Here is a 21,710-nt window from a genome sequence, read left to right as displayed (position 1 = left end):
TTTAAAGCCTATACATGTTTTTGGGGTAAGCTACGTGAGTTATAACGTTGCAAAATATCAAATGTGTGGAACTTTATAATTCCCTCGTGTGAAATTGCGTCAGCGTTCTGTAATATTGTTTATGACTCTACTTCACAGTTTTATATGGACTTTTTGTTTTGTCATGTTACGCTATTGTATGTCTTGTGAATTAAGCGACGATCATTTGTTGGAAATAGAAAACGTTACACGACGTATTCTTTAATCTTTGAAATTTAAATCTTTCTACGCCTTCGCCTTTACTAAGCAGATATAAATAAATTATGTTGAACTCGAAGAATCATATGTCACTTATGTTTTATATTCTATATACATATGTACGAGATGTTATATTCAGAAATGTCAACATATATTAATATAAGGAATAGTTTAAAAAAAAAACAATATAATATAATTAAGGCATGTAACATTTCATATATCACTAGTAATAAAAAATTAATGTCTTGAAATTGTAAGTAGAAAACACTGCAAACTTTTTATGGCTAGGTATAAAATGTACGCTTAAAGAATATTTTTTACTTCATTACATCGAGGTTTAATACTTATATGAATAAATCAGTACGTTATTAGTATGACGACCAGAACTTATCATTTAGATTTGTTCTAAAATTAATCATAATAATGAAAACTAAAAGGCAAAAATGCAATAAAATATGAAAAACTCGATTGGGTTTTTTATCAAAAGGTTTCATATGTACTAGAAAACTGTCTGAAGTACCTACGTGGAACTTTTGAAATGTAATTGATAATTTTTATTAACTGAAAACGATTACAATATTGTTATAAATTTTGATAAAGATGTAAGGTCTTATGTCAAATAATTTGGCGTAAATAAATCGGCGTATTTCAATTAGGCATTATTATATACCTAACAATAAAATTTCTTAATCGACTTTATTAAACGAAATGCATATTATCATAATGTAAATAAATGTATCGTAATAACATTATTAAAAACGTACATTGTTGACAGTAGACTGTCTTAAGTATCTGTAATTTCGAGTTAAAATTTACTAACCTAAACACTGGGTCATCGCAGTCCTTTGGTATTATATCCTGGGACATTTTTCACACATGGCCATCTGATCCCAAATTAAGCTTGTACAAAGTTTGTGTACGGTAACCAGGCAACTGATATACTACATATACTACTTTTCTTTTGTAAACACATACTTATATAGATAATTACACCCAGACTCAGGACAAACAGACATGTTCATGCACACAAATGTCTGTCCTGGGTGGGAATCGAACCCACAACCTTCGGCGTGAAAGGCAAGTATCTATCAACCACGCCAACCGGCTCTTTGAATAGCTCAGCAACAAACAATTATTATTTAAATCATATTAAATGTTATTGACATTACTAATTACATTGAATAACAGTTCAGTGTTAGCACGCCTCGATACCAATTAGTCGCGAGTCTAACTTCAACAACAAAATCGCAGTTTCGATAATTTCCATATAAAATATTTTTGGAATCAGTATTATGATCCCCGAAAAATATTTTGGAATTATAAATACAAAAAATAATAACAATACATAATAATGAGATCACGAAAACGAAGAACGCGATACGAAGAAACAAACAACTCCAACATTTCATAAAATTCATCTCAAAATTTCTTTATTGATATAACAAAATTGGGTTGAGCAATAATTTGAACTTGTTATCGCGGTTAGAATTTCCGAAGTGTCAAATATTAGTTTACCAAATGGGAGAAAATTTAATTTGAATCGAAAATTAGGTAACGCCGAGATAAAATGGCGATCGCGTTTTCTCTCATTTCGAGTTAAGCTTTTAAAACGTAAATATTTGAGATCGTATCACAAAGAGTGACAGAGAAAGTGGCTGGCAGCCAAGATTTTATATCGGCTCATATTTTATACATTTCAACTTAATATTTACAAAAAATATTTTGACTCAAATATCTCTATTTTGCTATGTAGTTTTATATATATTTGTCTAAAATTAAAAAAAAATGTGTACCATACACATAAATTCTACCGAAAAGAGTCGACAACAATCTTAGTTGCTTAGTTGAATTTTAGCACTACGTTCATTATCATCTATTATAGTATTTATTTTTGTTGTATTGAGTATTTATCAATGTTATATTGACATGAGATTAAAATTTATTAATAGGCCAAGCCAAAGGTAACTGTTGAATCTTATTATAGTGCAGTCTTATCATAGCACAGGAGACATATTTAGCTTATATTTTGATATTAGTATGGATATATAGGTAGAATAATATGTGGACAACCATATGAGAAGTGGTCACCACCACTCCTAGATTTTGGCATTTAATGATTTTTTATCGAATAGGACGGACGTCTACTTGATGGTAAGTGGCCCATAGACATTGTAAGAAATGTTAACCATCGCTTACATCGCCAATAAGTCACCAACATTGGGAACTAAGATGTTATGTCCCGTGTGCCTGTAAATATACTGGCTCACTCACCCTTCAAACCGGAGCACAATAATACCAAGTACTGCGGTTTTGCGGTAGACTATCTGATGAGTGGGTGGTACCCAGACGAGTTTGCACAAAGCCCTACCACTATTATAAAATTAACTATAAATAATATACTTGACAGTGCCATCAATCTTGGGAACTAAGATTTTAACTGCAGTGATATCTTCCGGTCGATTTCTAACCATTTGCACGGGATATATTATACACAAGTGTGTGAGCAGACATAAGTGCATTCTCATAATCCAATGTGCTATCTATCGTCTTATGTACTTTCAGAGGTATCTAAAGTAACATTGCCAACTTCTAAATTCCGGGCTGCTACTGAGAATTTATAACTAGCATTTTATTGGCCCCACCCAAGAATTGATCTCAAAACATCGGGATCTACAGCTTCATAAGCTACTGCTGGACCAATTAGGCAATTAATAAAATAATCATGATATATGCTGTCGTTAAGAATATTTTTATACAATATTAGATTTTAATAATGAGAACACTAAATTTTAGATTATATTTATTATGGCAGTGAGTGATGTATATTGTAAGTTATACTTTTGATGATTGAGGGAAAATATTTTTGCCTATTATTAAAATTAGATTTTACTACAATTCCAAAGTGATAAAGTCACTTATAATAAAACATTCAACAGATTATATTTTAAAAGCTGACGTTGTTCATTCATTAATATTCCGATAGCTAGAACATTGAATTATTTACGGGCTTATTTCTAAACGTTGATTAGCGACTGTTTAGTTAAATAAAAGAAAAAGACAGAGCGCTTTTTACAAATTACAAAGTCATAGTTGATATTTTTAGAATATTTCAAAACGTTAATCTATATATTTAGTTCTTTTTAACTCTGGAGTGCAACCTGAAAACATCAGCAACATATATCGGTAAAAGTACCTCCGCGTAAGTACACATTTGAAATAGTGTGGGTTAGAAATGTTTTTATCGGGCCGCTCCTGAAAGCCTCCATAAATAATTATAAAGCTCCCCATTTCGCCGGCAGCCGTTTAAAAGAGCAGTATTTATTCTTTCAGTTTTATCGGGTATTCTTTTTAAGAAAAATTCGTTAGCACCGCACTTGCTCTGAATTTCGATTAGAAAAAGACAAAGGAAGCGAACGCTGAGCGGGAATCAATTAAAGACCATCGATTCAATAGAACCGATAACGTCTGTCAGAGTGAGTGAGAATGGCCACTCGATAAGAGTCCGACCCGCAGATCTCCTTTTAATTATTTTAAACGCTATCGAAACTTGATCATCGGATTTTTTTTTCAACGTTTTCAATTAAATTTTTTAAGCGGAAATCGTTATTGAATTTTATGATTCATCTTTCAAGAAATTTAAATTTTAATAAATAAAAAAAATGTTGCGTGTTTTCAGTTATTTTTCTAATCGGCGTTTTATTTATTTATTTATTTGGGGTTTTTTATCCTTATTAGGCCAGCGTTTCGTTGTCTTGCCTGATGTTAAGCATCGACACAGTCTAGGATGTAGCACGCTTGCGACCAACGTTGTACCTATGAGAAATCTGTTGGATCTCCAACAGTTGTATATAATATACTTCTAAAACACGCTTTATATTTACTTAAAACTAATCGTGTAAAAGCAATTACAGGAGAACATACCATCCAATTTTTACAGCTATAAAGCGCTGCAAATAAAGCGATCCTGAATTAAAAACCCGGTTTAGGACAACGAGGCGTCGAGCTTTTCTGAAAAAATACCGCTTGCAGTCAGGAAGTTATTAGTATTACAAAATGCTGTCTCGATAAGTTCGTAATTCCGTTGCTGGGCCTTATCCTCCGAACGTGTGGATTATCGTTATATTGGGTTATGAAATTATGGAGACTGTACTTGCGCTTGCGCATAAACTATAATCCCTCCTAGTTGGTTAATGTACATCCCTCCCATTTGGTTAGTCAGTGAGAATGGCCACGGTGACTCTAATTCAGGCAGTAGGTTATTGTATTATTTATATGTTGAGGATATCTTTTAAGCGAAATTGCAGGAAGTTCTGCTGACCAATCATTTGGGCTTGTTATCTAAATAAATTTAATCAGATATTTTACTACCTTTGTAGTAAACAGTAATATAATAATCGTTTTTACCTTTATAACTTGTAATAATATACATACATTGCATACTTGTTAGCTAACAAAGTTACACATACATATTTTTGTTGTAGAGGTAATTCTGTTACTTACAAACTAAACTATATTAGCTTTTTTTAAAAATGTCATGAAAATAATAATAAAAGAAAAACAAAACGGAAGAAGTAGTTTACAAGATAGTAGTAAAATTTACAGAATAATAAAACACAGAAAAAATATTTTATACTAATTTATTTAATATTCTTATTTACATCATCAAAATCGCACATTAGTCTGTACAATAAAGGTTTTGTAAAGATAAATTTAACCTAGGGATATATCTCTTATTCATAATAAAAGATACATATTTATACATTCATAGGTACATAATCTATTTTAGGTTAACAATTTATTTTTTATCATTATTTAAACATTAAAATGTATCCTTATGTGCAGTGATCAATTAAATTATTATTTACAATTATTTAAGCGTGAGGGGCAAGCCGAAGTTTATACTAAAGACAAGCGTCCACATAAAAAAAATGTATATTGAATCTTCACATAGTTGTTGTTATTAAATGAGTATATTAGAATCTATAATAATTAATTTTTCGAGTCTTTAAAGGTTAATGTGAGCACTTGTCTTCAACTAATCACAATAATATTAAAAAATAATACATCCGATGTCGATTTAAAATTCGATAATTACGTATTTTCAAATAAAACTTTTAATCTACTGAAATAAAATTAGGTATTAAATATCTTTGGCACATTGTTACAACAACACGCGAAGCATGGCACCACAATGAATACGATATAAATTTATCTAATCTAGGTATCGAAATACGTAATGCATGCCAGTACATTGGGTATAAAATGTAAATTGGAGACGGGAATGGAGAGGTTAACCCGAATCATGAATAATATTACAATAACATTTTAAACTATCCAAAGTACTAAACCATGATGGTATGGATTCAATTGAAATTAATTGTGCCGGTCTTAGTGACGAGAAAGCACTTGATTATAAATCTAATTCACATTTTTATTTGGTTAAAGAGTACAAAAATGTTTTGGTAAAAATTAATAGAAATCCAAAATATATTGGCAGGGAAGATATGTGGAAGTACAAGTCGAGAAAGGTTTCCATTCCTTAAATGCTAATCGTATTATTATTTCGGCTAGCGGTTAAAAAACCTCCATACAAATATAAAATTCTCACTCTCAATATCAAAGAAGGATATGACGCTAGTATTGCATGATATGTTAATTTATTAAATCCAAAAAAAAAATGGCAACTATCAGAACGGTTAAACGAATCGTACTACAATGGTACTATCATATTCAAGTTTGAGAAATACATTATGGTATTGCCAACTTAAATTATAATGAAAGATATAACATACATATCTACAAAGTTTGTATTTCATTTAGAAACAAATAAAAATATCTGACAATAAATCTATATGAACCAAGACTACGATGGCTAAGAACGATTGCCGCCAGCACTGAAGACTTCTTGAGCCTAAAACAATTGAAATAATGTTAAAGATACATATTGATTAATATAAAAAAAGAGAATAATACATTTAAACCAAATTGTAAATGAAAGTTTTTGTGCAGAACTGCTTAAGGAGTTAATGAGTTCTTAGGCAGACTTTGAGAATGAAATGATCCCACAATGCTGTTTCGTTCTTATAAGAATGACAAAATATGATTAAAAAAATAGCTGAACTCTTCTCGGGTCTGTATATTTTCTATGTTGAAAATGGTAATAAATATTAGATTGACTAAGAATAAGTGCTTTCATATTAAATAAAAACTTTAGAACAATAACTTCATCATTAGTTAATTGATATTAGATAAGTATTCGTAAGTTGCAAAATCAAAATTTTATTCTAAAAGGCAACAAGAACATTTGAATCAATTAACAAGATTAAATTGAATGTAAAGCTACAAGCGATTCGCAATAAAGATTCTGCCGAGAAGAGCAGCCAATAAATTTTCTTTTTTAGCATTACTATTAAATATATCAATTATATACAATTAAATATAAAGCCGAGATGGCCCTGTGGTAAGAACGCGTGAATCTTAACCGATGATCGTGGGTTCAAACCCGGGCAAGCACCACTGAATTTTCATGTGCTTAATTTGTGATTATAATTCATCTCGTGCTTTACGGTGAAGGAAAACATCGTGAGGAAACCTGCATGTGTCTAATTTCACTGAAATTCTGCCACATGTGAATTCTACCAACCCGCATTGGAGCAGCGTGGTGGAATAAGCTCCAAACCTTCTCCTCAAAAAGAGGAGAGGAGGCCTTTAGCCCAGCAGTGGGACATTCACAGGCTGTTACGGCAAATATATATCTTGGATGAGAATCAAATAATACTAACTCAACGTTTTTGTACTATCTACGATATAATCTATAGTCTTTTATAAAATAATATACTTAATCAATTAATGCTTATTTAAGTTTGAAGTTTGTTTTCCACCAACCCGCATTGGAGCAGTGTGGTGGAATAAGCTCCAATACCTTCTCCTCAAAACGAGGAGAGGAGGCCTTTAGCCCAGCAGTGGGACATTCACAGGCTGTTACGGTAAGTTTTGAAATCGTCGATATAGTAGATTTACTTAGTACAAAACGTGTAATGCAGAAATGGAAAAATAAAAGTCAAAATTCAAAAGATAAAGTAAAAGAAAAAGAAGGAGTAAGAAATAAATGAGACTCAGCAACGAAACACGAAACAAAATACAAAAGTAATGCTTTGTGCATTTAAGCGTGGGGAGAAGCAAGGAAGGACCGCTTTTTAAAATAAATACATTTATATATTTACCGAAGAAAAATATTTCGAATGTCACCATTTCCTTCGTGGTCTTTAGTTCTTTTATTTAAACAGACATATTAAAAAATAAAAAGCTCTGACATTAAATAAACGGTATAAATCTTTGCTGTCTAATAAAAATACTATTTAATTTTAGTAGTCTATTGGTAGAGATATTCAAACAAAGTGTATCTGTATCAGAGTAAACAGTGGTATGTTTGAAATTGTTATTTTAAGATATTCATCGCAGATACCTGTGCTACTATTGTAGTTCAGATATTGTAGTAACTCGATAGCTGCTTGTGAACCGGCTAAAATCGATTCGCCCCAAACTTCCATTTTTATAGTTAATTTTCACAATGGAAACCCTTATATTTTATTCAAACGCGTTTCTCTATTTGATATCATATTATTCGGCTGTTCAAACACTTTTTCCTCAAGCTTGGAAACTGAAAGAATTGATTGTACGCGGTCTGCATTGAATATTTATGAGGGTTAAGTGTGTATGCGAACTCGTTGAATGTTTAATCTCTATTTGGCAGTAGTGGAAAGCGACCCGGGTTCACCGCATGCCTAGATCAAATGGAACTCCTCTGAAAACCAAATACGTACACTTCCAAATCTATTTGATATGTTAAAATTTAAACGCCAATTAGTAATTCAAGTGGACGACTATCAGATAATAACGACGCTTAATTATAAAATGATCGAAAGTCAGGTCTAATTTATAATTTAAATTAGTTTTGATAAGTGAAATTTAGCGTCTATATTTATAAAGCTTTTTATACTAAAAAGTTTGTATCGTAAAAGTGATTTTAACTGTAAGTCGTATCTAGATGTAAGTATATCTTCAGATCCGCGACTTCTGACGCGTTTATTTTTTACTCCACGAAGGGGAAGAAGTCCTTAATAATGTATAATATTGTTACAAAGAATACAAAGAGGTGAGTAAACTCCTTACGGTTCAATGTTTCTTTAACTATGGAGGTACAAAGAAGTTTCATTGTTTTAGAACTTTTGTAATAAGTTAAGGTAAAATAAAACTATAGGTTGGATTGTTTACTCAAGGTTTTATTGGTTGCAATGAAAGAAAAATGAAAAAAAAATAATAATATGTGATTTAATTTATAATAAAATAATTTGACTTTAAATATTATTGATTAGCAAAATAGCTCTATAATGAAATGAAATAACAAACTGACTGCGTCACTACGTAAGTTTTTTTACGAAAATTTTATTTAATAATTAGTGTATAATGAGACAAAAATTACAAAAAAAGATAAAATATTAAAGAAGTGAACAGTCAGTTTGCGCAGGAGCGTACCTGAGGCGTGGTGCGGGTGCGGTGCGCGGTAGACGTGCGCGCGGTCCGGAGCGCGGTCGAGCTGCGCGCGCACCACGCTCGGCCGCTCTGTCACCGCGTCACGCTGCACCGCGCGGCTCGCGTTCATGCGACGCGTTGCTGCAACGCCACGCGGTTTATGAGCTGGTGTGACTTTAGCAAATAATATGTAAATGAAATAAAATGTGTATTGTATTTGCACACCTCGTGGCGAAAGCGTCGAGTGTGCTTTACAAATTCATCATGGGTCTTGGCTATTTTTGTTTAATCATGAAATATATTTGTATAATTAATAGAAATTATATGATAGCAGCTTTATATACACGTAAGAGTAAAGTACACTTTCCTTTTACGTTACGTTTCCTTTACCTTAGTATACAATGTAAATAACAGTAAAAATAATTGTTTTTTGATTTCGTGACTTAGATCCTTCTAAACAAGGTGTTAAAGTAAATATCTCTGTAAATATCGTATTCCAAGCATTTTTGTTGAAGGATGCAAGTAATCGTTCATTATAACTAATACCATTTTACAGAGAACGTAGATTTTTATTGGTAGCTATGGCGTATATTTTTTGAACTAAATAGTACTTCTGATGGGATTTCGGTGGACAGTCCATTACACAGACCGTGTGAGTATTATAAAGATTTCTACATCTCTAAAGTTTATACAAAAAAATACTTTTTGTTTATATGTTATATAAAATAAATAAAAAATTGTATATTAAATAATACAATAGCTTAATAAAAATGGTACATCTTGCGAAAATTAAGAATTGTGAAGAGAATAGATTGGAATAGATTTTATCATAAAAAGATGAAGGTCGTCTCATCCGAAAACCATAAATAACTATATTTAATATTTTTCTGTGTATTGCAAATGATCTTATCTTAAATTTTGAATTAAGAAAAGGAGCACAGATTTGCAAAATCCTTTCTTAGTACGTCTGTATCTTACGAAACGCAGTTCATCTCCAAATTCGAGATCATATAGTTTAAGCTTCGCGTTGAGAGTCATTCAGGACGTTGCATTTTATTTAAACGATATAGATATCTTCCTTTATTGTAAGAGAGGCAGAATGCAAACTTGGCGAGCGCGTTCCAATGCTTCACATTACCCTACAATGTTAACACAAGGCGGGCACTACGCCGAGGATAGTCGCAATTTTAGTTATTTTAATAGATAGGAATTTCAGTTCTAGTAAGAGAGCCAAGTTTAATAATAAACTTATTTAGCCAGTAATGTAACTCAATAAAATCAATCAATAAACAGTGATATTCATTCCTTAATGTCATACAATTTTGACATTTAATGACATTAAGAAAGTTTCACAACAATTAGTTTCCGGCGATTATTTATTTTCTTTTTTCAAATTAAAACTATGATTCAATTCTAAGCCGATTAAAATATAATATTTAATTCATTATCATATGCTTACACGGTATTAATTTAAATTAATGACTTAATAATAAACTGATTATCAGAGTATATTAAACTAAATGATAATTTATTTGTCATAACTAAATTCAATTAAATTAAATAACACAATAAACTGATACTGTGTTTAGGATTGTATTAATAAATTGATTATCGTCATGTGACTCATATTACATCATAAATAATTCGACTTAATAGCAACGGCTTGAAAATAACACAAATCATTGAATTAAATTCATAATAGAAACAATCATAATAATGTCTTCCAGACCGATTTCGACCACGGTCATTTTCGACGATTTCGCAGACGGCCAATCTCATGAGAGATTAGCCATCTGCGCAGGATATATTATAGTGTCCACAAGTGTGTGGACAAACAAAGGTGCATTCTCTATTCCCTAACTCTCATAATTTGATGGGATGGCAATCCCACAAGACCGGAAAGAGTTCAGGTGCAAGACCAATGTCTTTACGTGCTTTCAGAGGCACGGGTGTGTACAGAATTCCAACTTTCAGACTCTATGCTGTTACTGAGAATTTTCGACTGAAAAATTCAATAACTTTTCATTGGCCCGACTTGGGATGTGAACTCAAGATCTCCGGGTCTGCGGCCTTACATGTAGCCGCTAGACCAACGAGGAAAACAATAGAAATATTTTTTTTTATGTATGTTACTAAATAATCGTGGAGACCTTTAGTTTATAATAACTCTAGTCAGGACTTGTTTTTGTCTTTAATTACTAATATTCCTATTCTAATTATTATTATTATTATTATAAGCGTACATCTTGTGTTAGGATTTGTTTCGACATTTTCATCGCTAGACGGTCCGTAAACCATTACTCTATTACGCTTTAAAACTGCTAAAACTTTAAATCTTACTTAAAATATTATAAACTATCGAAATTTGATAATTGGTTGAGTAGATATAAAGCGAAAGCGTAGTAAACAAACATTTAAAATATTAATTAGGTCCAGTTAGATAATTTTGTCCTTTGTCCTAATTTTTTTCGATACCCTATAATTTGTCTAAATTTATTTTTACTGATGGTCCTTACAACCTTACGGTGACATATACACAATTATTCTAATAAAATTTTACAATATTACTATACTTAATTATTAAAATATTTCTGTAAATTAATGATTATTATGAAATAAAATTAAACACATTTGTTGTAAACGACCTACTTTGAACTAAAAAATACAACTGTTTTAAAAATAATAAATAACTCATATGAATATAAAATATCTTATGTACCGTATAAAAAATATTAATCGTCGAAAACTTTTCTATCTCAAAATACATATATACTGCAGGCACTAAGATTGAGAGCTAGTCTGATAAGTGTAAGAATCGATCGTTACTTTTGGTATAGTATGTGCGTTTGTCTGAATTGTAAACATATTGATTTTAAACATTAAACCATAGTTATTAGTAATAATATCGAGGCCTGTCATGGGACTCGTGGTTTGACTGAAGTTCCTTTTAACGGATATTATGTATTTAATAGCAACAACAGATCACATAGTTAGCAGGGTATTGAAGGTGTGAGGAGTGGGTTACATAATAATAGGATTTTTACAGTTCCACGCTAAATAAAAATAAAAATTTAAAAAATCCACCTTTATAATTTCCAGTAGCTTTAGTTTGAAAGAATAATACTCACTTTCTTTATTAGCATTGCTTTTCATCTCAGTTGCTTTCGGTGACGTTGAAGGCATCGGTATTTCTGTAGAACAATTCAATGTTTTAGTACGTTAATAGTGATTCCTTTCCTAATATGGTACAGTACAGTAACAGCCTGTTAATGTCCCACTGCTGGGCTAAGGCCTCCTCTCCCTTTTGAGGAGAAGGTTTGGAGCTTATTCCACCACGCTGCTCCAATGCGGGTTGGTAGAATACACATGTGGCAGAATTTCAATGAAATTAGACACATGCAGGTTTCCTCACGATGTTTTCCTTCACCGTTAAGCACGAGATGAATTATAAACACAAATTAAGCACATGAAAATTCAGTGGTGCTTGCCCGGGTTTGAACCCACGATCATCGGTTAAGATTCACGCATTCGTACCACTGGGCCATCTCGGCTTTTTTTTTCGGCTTTTTTTCGGCCTAATATGGTTAATACATGAAAATAATAAACTTCGACAATGACAATTAAACGAAATAGTCAATTGGTTTATTTTTTTAGGCTGTTATGATTCTGATATGTAGTTAAAAACTTAATAATATATACTTAATGAAACAAACAATGAGTATCGTATATATAAGCCCGAATTATAGCGTTCACGTACCATGTGAAGCAGCGCAAACTGATTTATATTTTGTAGTAAACAATGAGTCGTGAGTGGATTCGCTTATAACAGCGACTTGTACTTGTATCACTATATATAAATATATATAAACTTTGTACATAACAGGTTGGAAATTCATATCTTATAAACAATTTAATTTTGTATCATAGAATTAACCTTAATTGTTAATATTCTTACCATAAAGTCGAATGGAGCCTTCGGTTTCTCCGAGCGAGTTCTTCGAGATGCACCTGTAATTGCCGAAATCGCCGGTCTGAAGGTTCCGCACAGTGAGTTTCATATGTGCTCTGTTAACAAAAAATACCATGTAAAAATATGTTTCAGCCTTAATAGTCGTAAATACTGAGGTCCTGATTGAAACGAGATTTTGCAGATGTTTTTAAATGGTCCTGTGTTTTCTTCAAATTAACAATAATTATTATTATGGTCGAAGTTTTACATTGAGCTAACATTAGTTTATTTCTCTAGGTAAAGAGCTCAATCCTGGATTGATTATTAAAAAGCTACTTTGTACTATAGTGTACTGTGTATAGTGTACTGTGTACTATAGCATTTCTTTAATGAATATTAATAACTATAAACTACGTCGAATAGGATTGATGAAATCGAATATTAATAGTGTCTTAGAAAAAAAAATCGTTTCTAAGAAATGCTTTCTTATATTACTTGATATATATTTAGGAGCGGAGCATTTTTATTTCGATCGCCTGTACATTGGACAATTCAACTAATTTAGTATTTTAGAGGTAATCAAAGTGCTACGTCTTAATTCATTATAAAATCTATTCCAAAAATGTCATAAAATACTGACCGGTTTGGTCACAGCGGCCATTGTTAAGGAAAAATAACCAACTGCGCAGGAGACAGATTAGTTCGCAATTTGCACTATAATGTCTCCTCACATAGGTGCACTCTATTTTACCCTCTCATAATCTGAGAGGATGGTGAGCTGACGTAGATCCCGAGATCTTGAGTTCAAACTCTAGATAAAGCCAAGTAAAAAGTGCACCTGTGTTTGCGCACAAAATTGTGCGCTATAAATGCCCTGTGCAGTTGGCTAGTCCTTTGAAATTGACTGCCGTGGCCGAAATCGGTCAGGAGAACAGTGACAACAGTTGCCAATATTCTGAATACCTTGGGACGAATTAGTTATCCCATGTACCTTTGATTACACAATACAGCAACCATTTGACTATTATTCGAGTCTTAGTACTGCATTAGGTCGATTACTCAGTGTATAGGAGCTTCATTATAATAATCGTCAATGCATAATACAATATAGGGATTACGAGTGCTTGAGCGAGTGCTTTCAGCAAGCATTTAATATTAATTATATGTAATGCGCAAGTAACTCGCCTCATACAACTTTAACGACATCAGCGTTCGAGGTTCATTTACATCGGAACCATGTTTGACATTTGTAAATGTTAGAACAGTTATACTAGAGCAGAGATGAGTCAGTCGTTTCAAATTGTGAATATTAAAGCAGACAGACTTTTGTACGAGTTATTTATGATTGTGGTGCAGACATAGATATAAGAAATGTAAACATATATGGTGTCTCATCATCATCTTAACATATAAATATCCATAATTTATTGTATTTTGGGTATAATAAGTTAATTTTTTGTATAAGTAACTTCATTCGCTTCTTGGTAGGGCTGTGTTTAAGCTCGACTGTGTAGTCAGGCAACAACCAAAAACAATAGGTATTATCCACTTCTCAAATACCCTACCGCCAAATAGCAATAAACATCGCTTATATCAGGTTTTTTTAATATTATCAAACGATATTAAAGTCAATTTCAAAACCACACATGTATATTTATAACATGATAACAATTTTTTTTAAAATATTATTACCGAATTCGTCTCGATTATTATATTGTTGACATCATATCTCGAATCTCGAAATATATATATTAATATACATATACAGCAAACTAAACCTTTTTGAAATTTTACAAAACTAAATTCTTGAATTTATTGTTAAAAATAGACGTTTAAAATATAATGTAAGCTTTGAGATTGAGGAAGAACGATACGACTACAGAATATATTTCACCCTGAAGAGGGTTTCTTTTGAAAATGAAATTTAATATTACAAGATCCGTGAAGTCAGCTGCTGAAACGTTAACGGTTAATATCGCTTATATCATTTATAAAAGATATATTATATTTTGCAGATAAAATAAGATAGAGTTATTTAAGAGTCATAATTATTATTGTAACAACTTATAATTCGAAAGAAGCTCTTGCATACAAAATTTATCAAAAGATGGGCTATTATCAATTATTATTATGACGTTATATATCTTGAAATTTGTGGCTTTGACTAATCGGCCAAGTAAACTGCGCAAGACATTTTTAGGGTACAAGTACACGAGCTCTCATTCGTTCAGTTTCATAGTCCTATGGGATGGTAATTGCAAGAATAGCGTTCTGATCGGCGCAATACCAACAGCTTTACGTGTTTTCTGAAATGTAAAACTGCCTACACCCTCCCACTACAGATAATTTATTCTTAGAAAATCCAATAAAATTTATTGAACTGACCCGAACATTATATAGATATATATTTTACGAAGACACCTTGGTCAAAACTTCTATTAATAATTTCTATTTTATTAATAATTGATGGAGCAATTATTGTATATATATTTTTAAATAACCTTTATTTCACTATTTATTTTCATGATTTGTTGTTGTTGTCAGTTACTGCTCTTTAAAAATAACTTTCAAACAGATAAACTTCTAAATAAAATTGCGAACATTGTGATTCTCAACTTTATTATTAATTTTATATTATATCTATATTTGCGGGAAGAGTTATCTATTGAGAACTTTGGTTATTATGAGACACAAAAAATTACCTGTAAGAGTTTTCTTCAGTATTTATAGCGTATTTCTTAGTTGGGAGTACCATGACATTGTCGTACACCCAGTAGGAGATGGCACGTGGATGGGCTTCCGTGTGGCAGTCCACGGTGACGTCGGTTCCAGCTGGAGCACCCACCAGCTGGTTTGGTACCCAAATCATTGGTGAGACTGAAAATATAATATTACTTAAGAACAAATTCAAACTTTTTTAACTACCGTAACCGTAACCGTAACAGCCTGTGAATGTCCCACTGCTGGGCTAAAGGCCTCCTTTCCTCTTTTTGAGGAGAAGGTTTGGAGCTTATTCCACCACGCTGTTCCAATGCGGGTTGGTAGAATTCACATGTGGCAGAACTTCAGTAAAATTAGACACATGCAGGTTTCCTCACGATGTTTTCCTTCACCGTAAAGCACGAGATGAATTATAATCACAAATTAAGCACATGAAAATTCAGTGGTGCTTGCCCGGGTTTGAACCCACGATCATCGGTTAAGATTCACGCGTTCTTACCACAGGGCCATCTCGGCTTTTTAACTAATATAAGTAATAAAAACTTAACAAATCATTTAATTGATTGAACTAACGCTAATTCTCCAATACATTCAAGTGGACCCAAATTTGGGATGCCGTATGTGTAGATACTGTATTGGCCATTATCACATTTAGTCATTCCTAATTCGATATCATTAATTTGTGCCGTTTTCAGTTAAATAATTTAATCAGATAATAATAATAATATAATCAGAGAATTGTTAAGGATTTAAACTTTCCTCTTTATTGTCTCGAATAATGACAAAATGGTTGGTTAATTTTTCGACCTGATTATCGGATTGGCAATTCAACACGAGAAGCTGCAAGAATTCTTACTATAGCATGCGACCGCGATTGTTATTTCTTATTTGATCTGTATTGAAATAAGCTATAATTGTAATTATTTTTTGTAACAACCTATTATGTTTGTGTGTTTTTGTTTATATTATTGTATAACATAATTACCATAAAGTTTAAAATCTTGATTATTTATGAGTAGATTAGCGTTTTATTTTTATTTTGGATATGTTTTATGACAGACATGTATATGATTTTATGGAATGATTGTTTTCGTCCCTTTCTTTCCCCAAAAAAGTTCCATAATTTATTTTTCTACCAGCTTTTCTTCTAACTAATATTGATAAAAAAAAACTAACAAAAAGGTAACAGTAATTTCATTGTCTCTAAAGTCATTAAGTGGAAATATTGATATGATTAATCAATTTAAAACAACTCGACAGCGCGTGCAACGAAGTACGTTAAACTATAGGAAACTCTGAAGCAATTTATTAACTCTCAATAATGATAGATAGAGGCGAAGTTTCCCGAACGCGGCCGAATATAGCCGACGATTTTTCACATCTCCCTTGGATAATAAAATCCACACTTTGAGAACGTAATTCACATTCCCAGAGTTTATGATGGCAATTTTCAGGACGAATATTACTCGGGCCGCGTGATATGGTTTAATATTCTACGATGTTTTAAAATATTTATGAAGTCCACCTTTCTTTATGCGTACATGGAAGATGACTTCATTATCTTGCTCATGTATGCTTAAATGAGTCATATTTTAATATTAAAATCCATACGACATTTCCCTTTTACTTTGTTCAGAAGGAATTTGGTTTTAGAAATAGTTTTAGTTTTCCGGAATAGAAGTCGAAACAGAAGTCGAAAAAAATGAAGCAATAGAATCGAATAGGATAGGAAAAGAACAGGGTGACCCTATTGCTGGGTAACTTTTCCTATAGCAAAATATTATTATTTATATATACTAATAGTATAAAGAGATTAAGTAAAATTATACTTTTTATTAAGTCTGTTTGTAATGGATAAACTAAAAAACTACAAAGCCGATTTAAAAAAAAAATTTACCTACAGAAAGCAATCAATTAGGCATTATTTTACTTTAAAAAAAATCAGACATCGCTACAAAAATTGCAATAATGTAAACCAAGATATCATTTTTTTCATATAAAAGTAATTTTTTGGCGTACGTTGCGAAAACTTTTGATGATCTTTTACTTTTTATTGTTTTGACATATTTCAACTGGTAGTTGAGTGGGTTGTTTGAAAATAATTAGGTTTAAGATTTGTAATAACTTTGTAAGTTCTTCAACTTACAAAGTTTAGGTTATAGGTTAGATATTATACATATAATTACCCTCATCCCTCCCTCTGTGGCACACCGCTGATGATACAAAGCAAAATCGCCATGCTGGGGATGGACGTTCGCTGCGACCTTAGTCCAAGGGATTACATCGAGGCTAATATAAAAACAGCTTCACGGAAACTCGGAGTTCTGAACAAGGTGCGGCGTTTTTTCACGCCACAACAACTGTGCCTGTTATACAAAACACAGGTACGTTCTTGCGTAGAATATTGCTCGCACCTTTGGGATGGCTCCGCTAAGTACCTACTGGAGGCCTTGGACTGGTTGCAGCGACGTGCAGTACGCATTATTGGCGACGTAAAGGTCACAAACACCCTTGAACCTTTACAATTGCGTCGTGAGATAGCAGCACTGAGCGCTTTCTATCGACCGTATCACGGCGAGTGCTCTGAGGAATTATTCTCTCTAATTCCTGCTCCCCCCTTCCTTCTTAAGTCCATGCGAGCTGGTTCTCGATGTCACCGCCTAACTGTGACATCAATTCCATCGCGCACAAAGAAATTTGGCAACTCCTTTCTTTGTCGCACTACCAAAGAATGGAATTCCTTACCAGCTCACGTGTTCCCCTCCTCTTACAACCCGGGTTCCTTCAAACGAGGCGTGAAGAGGCATCTTGCGGGCCGGCAAGGCGGGGACGGCTAGTACAGAACATTCTTCCCGACTGTACTGGCCGTCGTCGCGTTTGGACTCTACTACCACTTACCATCAGGTTGAGTAGAGTCATTTGCCATCCCGGGGCATATAAAAGAAAAAGAAAATGTATTTCGTTCCGTCGAGGAATATATTTTTTTCTCATTGTTTTGTTAAATTTATACTCAGTCTGTTAGTTGACAACAGGCTTTTTTTTAAAATACACAGATTTACCTTTCAGTTTTAAAGGACACAATTTCCTATGAAAGTATCGCTTGCAGTCACAATAATTTATTTATTGTGATGGGAATGCACAGGGAAAGACATTTAAGTATATCGGAATAAATTTAAGGGAATGCTGTGTTTCTCATGGCCAATTGTATATTGGTCTATCTAGATCCGGGTGCGGGAAAACCAATAAATACTAATATCCCACGAGAATAAAACTAAAAATGATGTATATAATGAAATTTTATAAGTTTGCTCTTAGTCACTTCTTTAAGTTATACGCTGGTGAAACCGCGGGCACAGCTAGTTAAGTTATATAATACTGTTTATAGTATGAACGCTACGTGCTAATATTCACCAGTTAGGCTAAATTATTATTTGACGCAATATTATTTTGTATCAATATTTATAACTTATAAATTTTTTAGTTTTCTGCAAAAAATAAGCCTTAGTTTATAATATTATCAGATTACAAGAAGTTTCGATAAGATTTTTCAAATAAATGCGAGTAACGGGTTAATCAGGTTAAGTATGTCAATGTAAAAAAAGTTTAACATTTTTAAAAACCTCAAGTTAGTAAAAAGGCACACAACTTGGAATTAGTATTTGTTGACGTTTATAGAGGATATACAAATATAACTCTATATGATTATTACATGTAATATTTTGATTCTTAAAAAGAGTAACTGAGTTTCTAGCCGGTTCTCCTCGGGAGACATTCCGAATCGGCACTAATGTGTTTTGTGTATTATGTGCGGTGGTAATTTCTGTTCCGAAATATTCTTTATTCTTTATTAAATCTATCTATTACCCTTTCGTCTTAAGCGATTTTGGTTACAGAGGTAATTCTCAAAGGATTCTAGCCAACTACGCGTGACATATTATTATAGTGCTAGAATACACTCTTTATATAAGTAGATGTAGGTCAACGCCTTTTTTCAACGGGAGTGTAATATTTTTAACTTCAGACAATAAAATCAAGTAACTTCTCATCAGTCAGACTATGGCCCAGGACCTCGAGATTGCGGCCTTAAAAGCTAGCTACTGTATCTGACATAGATCAGCCAAATTTATAAAATTAGTTTTTCGAGTAGAAACAAATATACTGATAATGATTTAATTATACAAATGTAAATGCAAATTAGTGTTATGGACGTTGTGACCGGAAACACCACAGGCGTTTTGTGGTGTAATTATTTCGGTTAATTATTCAATGTATCAAGTCAAATAGTTATAAATATATACGGTTATAATATAAAAAATGTTTGATTTTTTTTTTGTAAATTTGAAAGGGTTCCAGTATTGTAGCCGAGATGACTCAGTGAATTGAACAGTTAATGATTGATATAAAGCCGACCAAGCATCATTGAGTGTTCACGTGATTAATTTTCTAATATATCTATAGAGGGTACTTGATAAGTAGTAGGACATTTATAGGCTATTACTTTGTATCAATTGGGATGACGAGAATTCTTGACACTCTATCGACTCTCAAGTCTTTGTTTCGTTATTGCTATATTTTTTGGTGTTTTATTTATATAAATCTTATTGCCCTGAAAATCTGAAAAAAATAATATAAAATGAAAAAAATGATATAATTGTCATCAACATTTCAACAATTTCTCCGTATCACTTATTTTAGATATATAGAATTAGTGTTGTAGTTAACCATTAGCTAGGAAAAAATGTATAATAAACTAGTGAGCCGTTCTAACTTCTATTAACATTAGTAAATAATGAAATAAAAATATTATCGAACAATTATTAAATAAATATATCCGTCGTAAAAGTAAGTAACAGCCTGTGAATGTCACACTACTGGGCTAAAGCCTCCTCTCCTTTTTTTTAAAGAGAAGGCTTGGAGCTTATTTCACCACGCTGTTCCAATGCGGATTGGTGGAATACACAGGTGGCAGAATTTCAGTGAAATTAGACACATGCAAATTTCCTCACGATGTTTTCCTTCACCGTCAAGCACGAGATGAACTATAAACATAAATTAAGCTCATGAAAATTCAGTGGTGCTTGCCCGGCTTTGAACCCACGATCATCGGTTAAGATTTACGCGTTTTCCACTGACGCTTTTAATTTTAACTAAAATTGTTAACAAGTCTTGATAAATTTAATGACTTAATTTTAAGCAAGTTTTGTACACATTTTTTGTGCTAATGATGACAATCATCATCATGACTGATTAACATCGATGTTGTTGATAATATAAGCTCATTCAAATATTTTTTATATCTCGTGAATTAATGATCCTTATTTATATATAGTAAACTGTAATTATTACTTACTTATAGTGTATATATAAACTACATAGATTTATAGAATATTTAAATATCGATTACTACTGCTGCTGTGTCAGAAATAAATTAATATTATAATATTCATAGTTCTCGTTATTTTTTTCCTTTTCTTAAACTTAAAAATTGTATTTGTTTTTGATATTTGTATAATATTTGTTATCACGGACTTTTTATAGACATTATAGTGATATTATACAAATCAAAGAATACTAACATTTCAAATATCAGAAGATGCTGTTGTGGTCAGTTTTCGCTTTAATTACGTTGACATAGCAAGCAATAAATCAAATAATATGAACCTGAAAATATAATATAAAGTATATGCCCTTTTCGTAGTTCTATATCAAATGGATTTATAATTTTAATTTTTGTGTGAATACGGAAAAAAAACAAACCAAACTTAGCTCTTTATATCTTTTCATTTTGAATTTCAATAACGTTTTTGTGTTATGTATTTGCAGCATAATTTAAATATAAATTATTATATATATATATATATATATATATATATATATATATATATATATATATATATGTATAGGTTTCGTTATACATATTTTATGTAAATATGGTGACAAGTTTCTCTTCGCTCTAAATTAGTGTAAAGACAAGTCAAGTAAAATGCGATTCTGAATATAAGAAAAATCTCATTTTTTAACAGTTCAATTTCCAATTTCTGTAGAAAATTAATGTTATCGACTGAACGCAAGCCGGTTCGAACGCTGTGATTTCATTCAGTCAATGGAATTCATAAGAACAAATAGTCAACCGACTTGCGGTCTTTCTTTCACTGCCATTTGCATTTTAATTTTATTTTTTATTATCCTGATAATTATGAAAGATGTTTGTATCCGATTTTTAAATGGCCTGTTTTGGTTAAAATGTCTTGAATGTGCTTTCAAAAAGGTC

At 32.0% G+C, this 21,710-nt stretch overlaps 1 protein-coding gene across 4 annotated transcripts in view; it reads right to left on the bottom strand.

Annotated features, from left to right (window-relative positions):
• Positions 1-4,912: 4,912 nt before the first annotated feature.
• Positions 4,913-21,710, bottom strand: part of LOC126768666 (lachesin-like) — an 81,144-nt gene continuing 64,346 nt past the window's right edge. For 2 of the 4 annotated variants that reach the window (XM_050486899.1, XM_050486900.1), the window contains exons 7-11: positions 15,421-15,595; positions 12,725-12,834; positions 11,898-11,960; positions 8,773-8,943; positions 4,913-6,148 (exon numbers count right to left, since the gene is read on the bottom strand). In XM_050486899.1, the coding sequence (XP_050342856.1) occupies positions 6,054-6,148; positions 8,773-8,943; positions 11,898-11,960; positions 12,725-12,834; positions 15,421-15,595 (614 nt within the window). In that variant the 3' untranslated portion in view covers positions 4,913-6,053. The remainder of the gene's footprint in view (positions 6,149-8,772; positions 8,944-11,897; positions 11,961-12,724; positions 12,835-15,420; positions 15,596-21,710) is intronic. The other 2 variants (XM_050486901.1, XM_050486902.1) reach the window with 2 other exon arrangements.

Source organism: Nymphalis io, chromosome 5 (genome assembly GCF_905147045.1).
Source record: "Nymphalis io chromosome 5, ilAglIoxx1.1, whole genome shotgun sequence".
NCBI lineage: Eukaryota > Metazoa > Arthropoda > Insecta > Lepidoptera > Nymphalidae > Nymphalis > Nymphalis io.
Note: the sequence above shows the minus strand (reverse complement) of the source record. Positions and strands in the feature narration are given on the sequence as shown.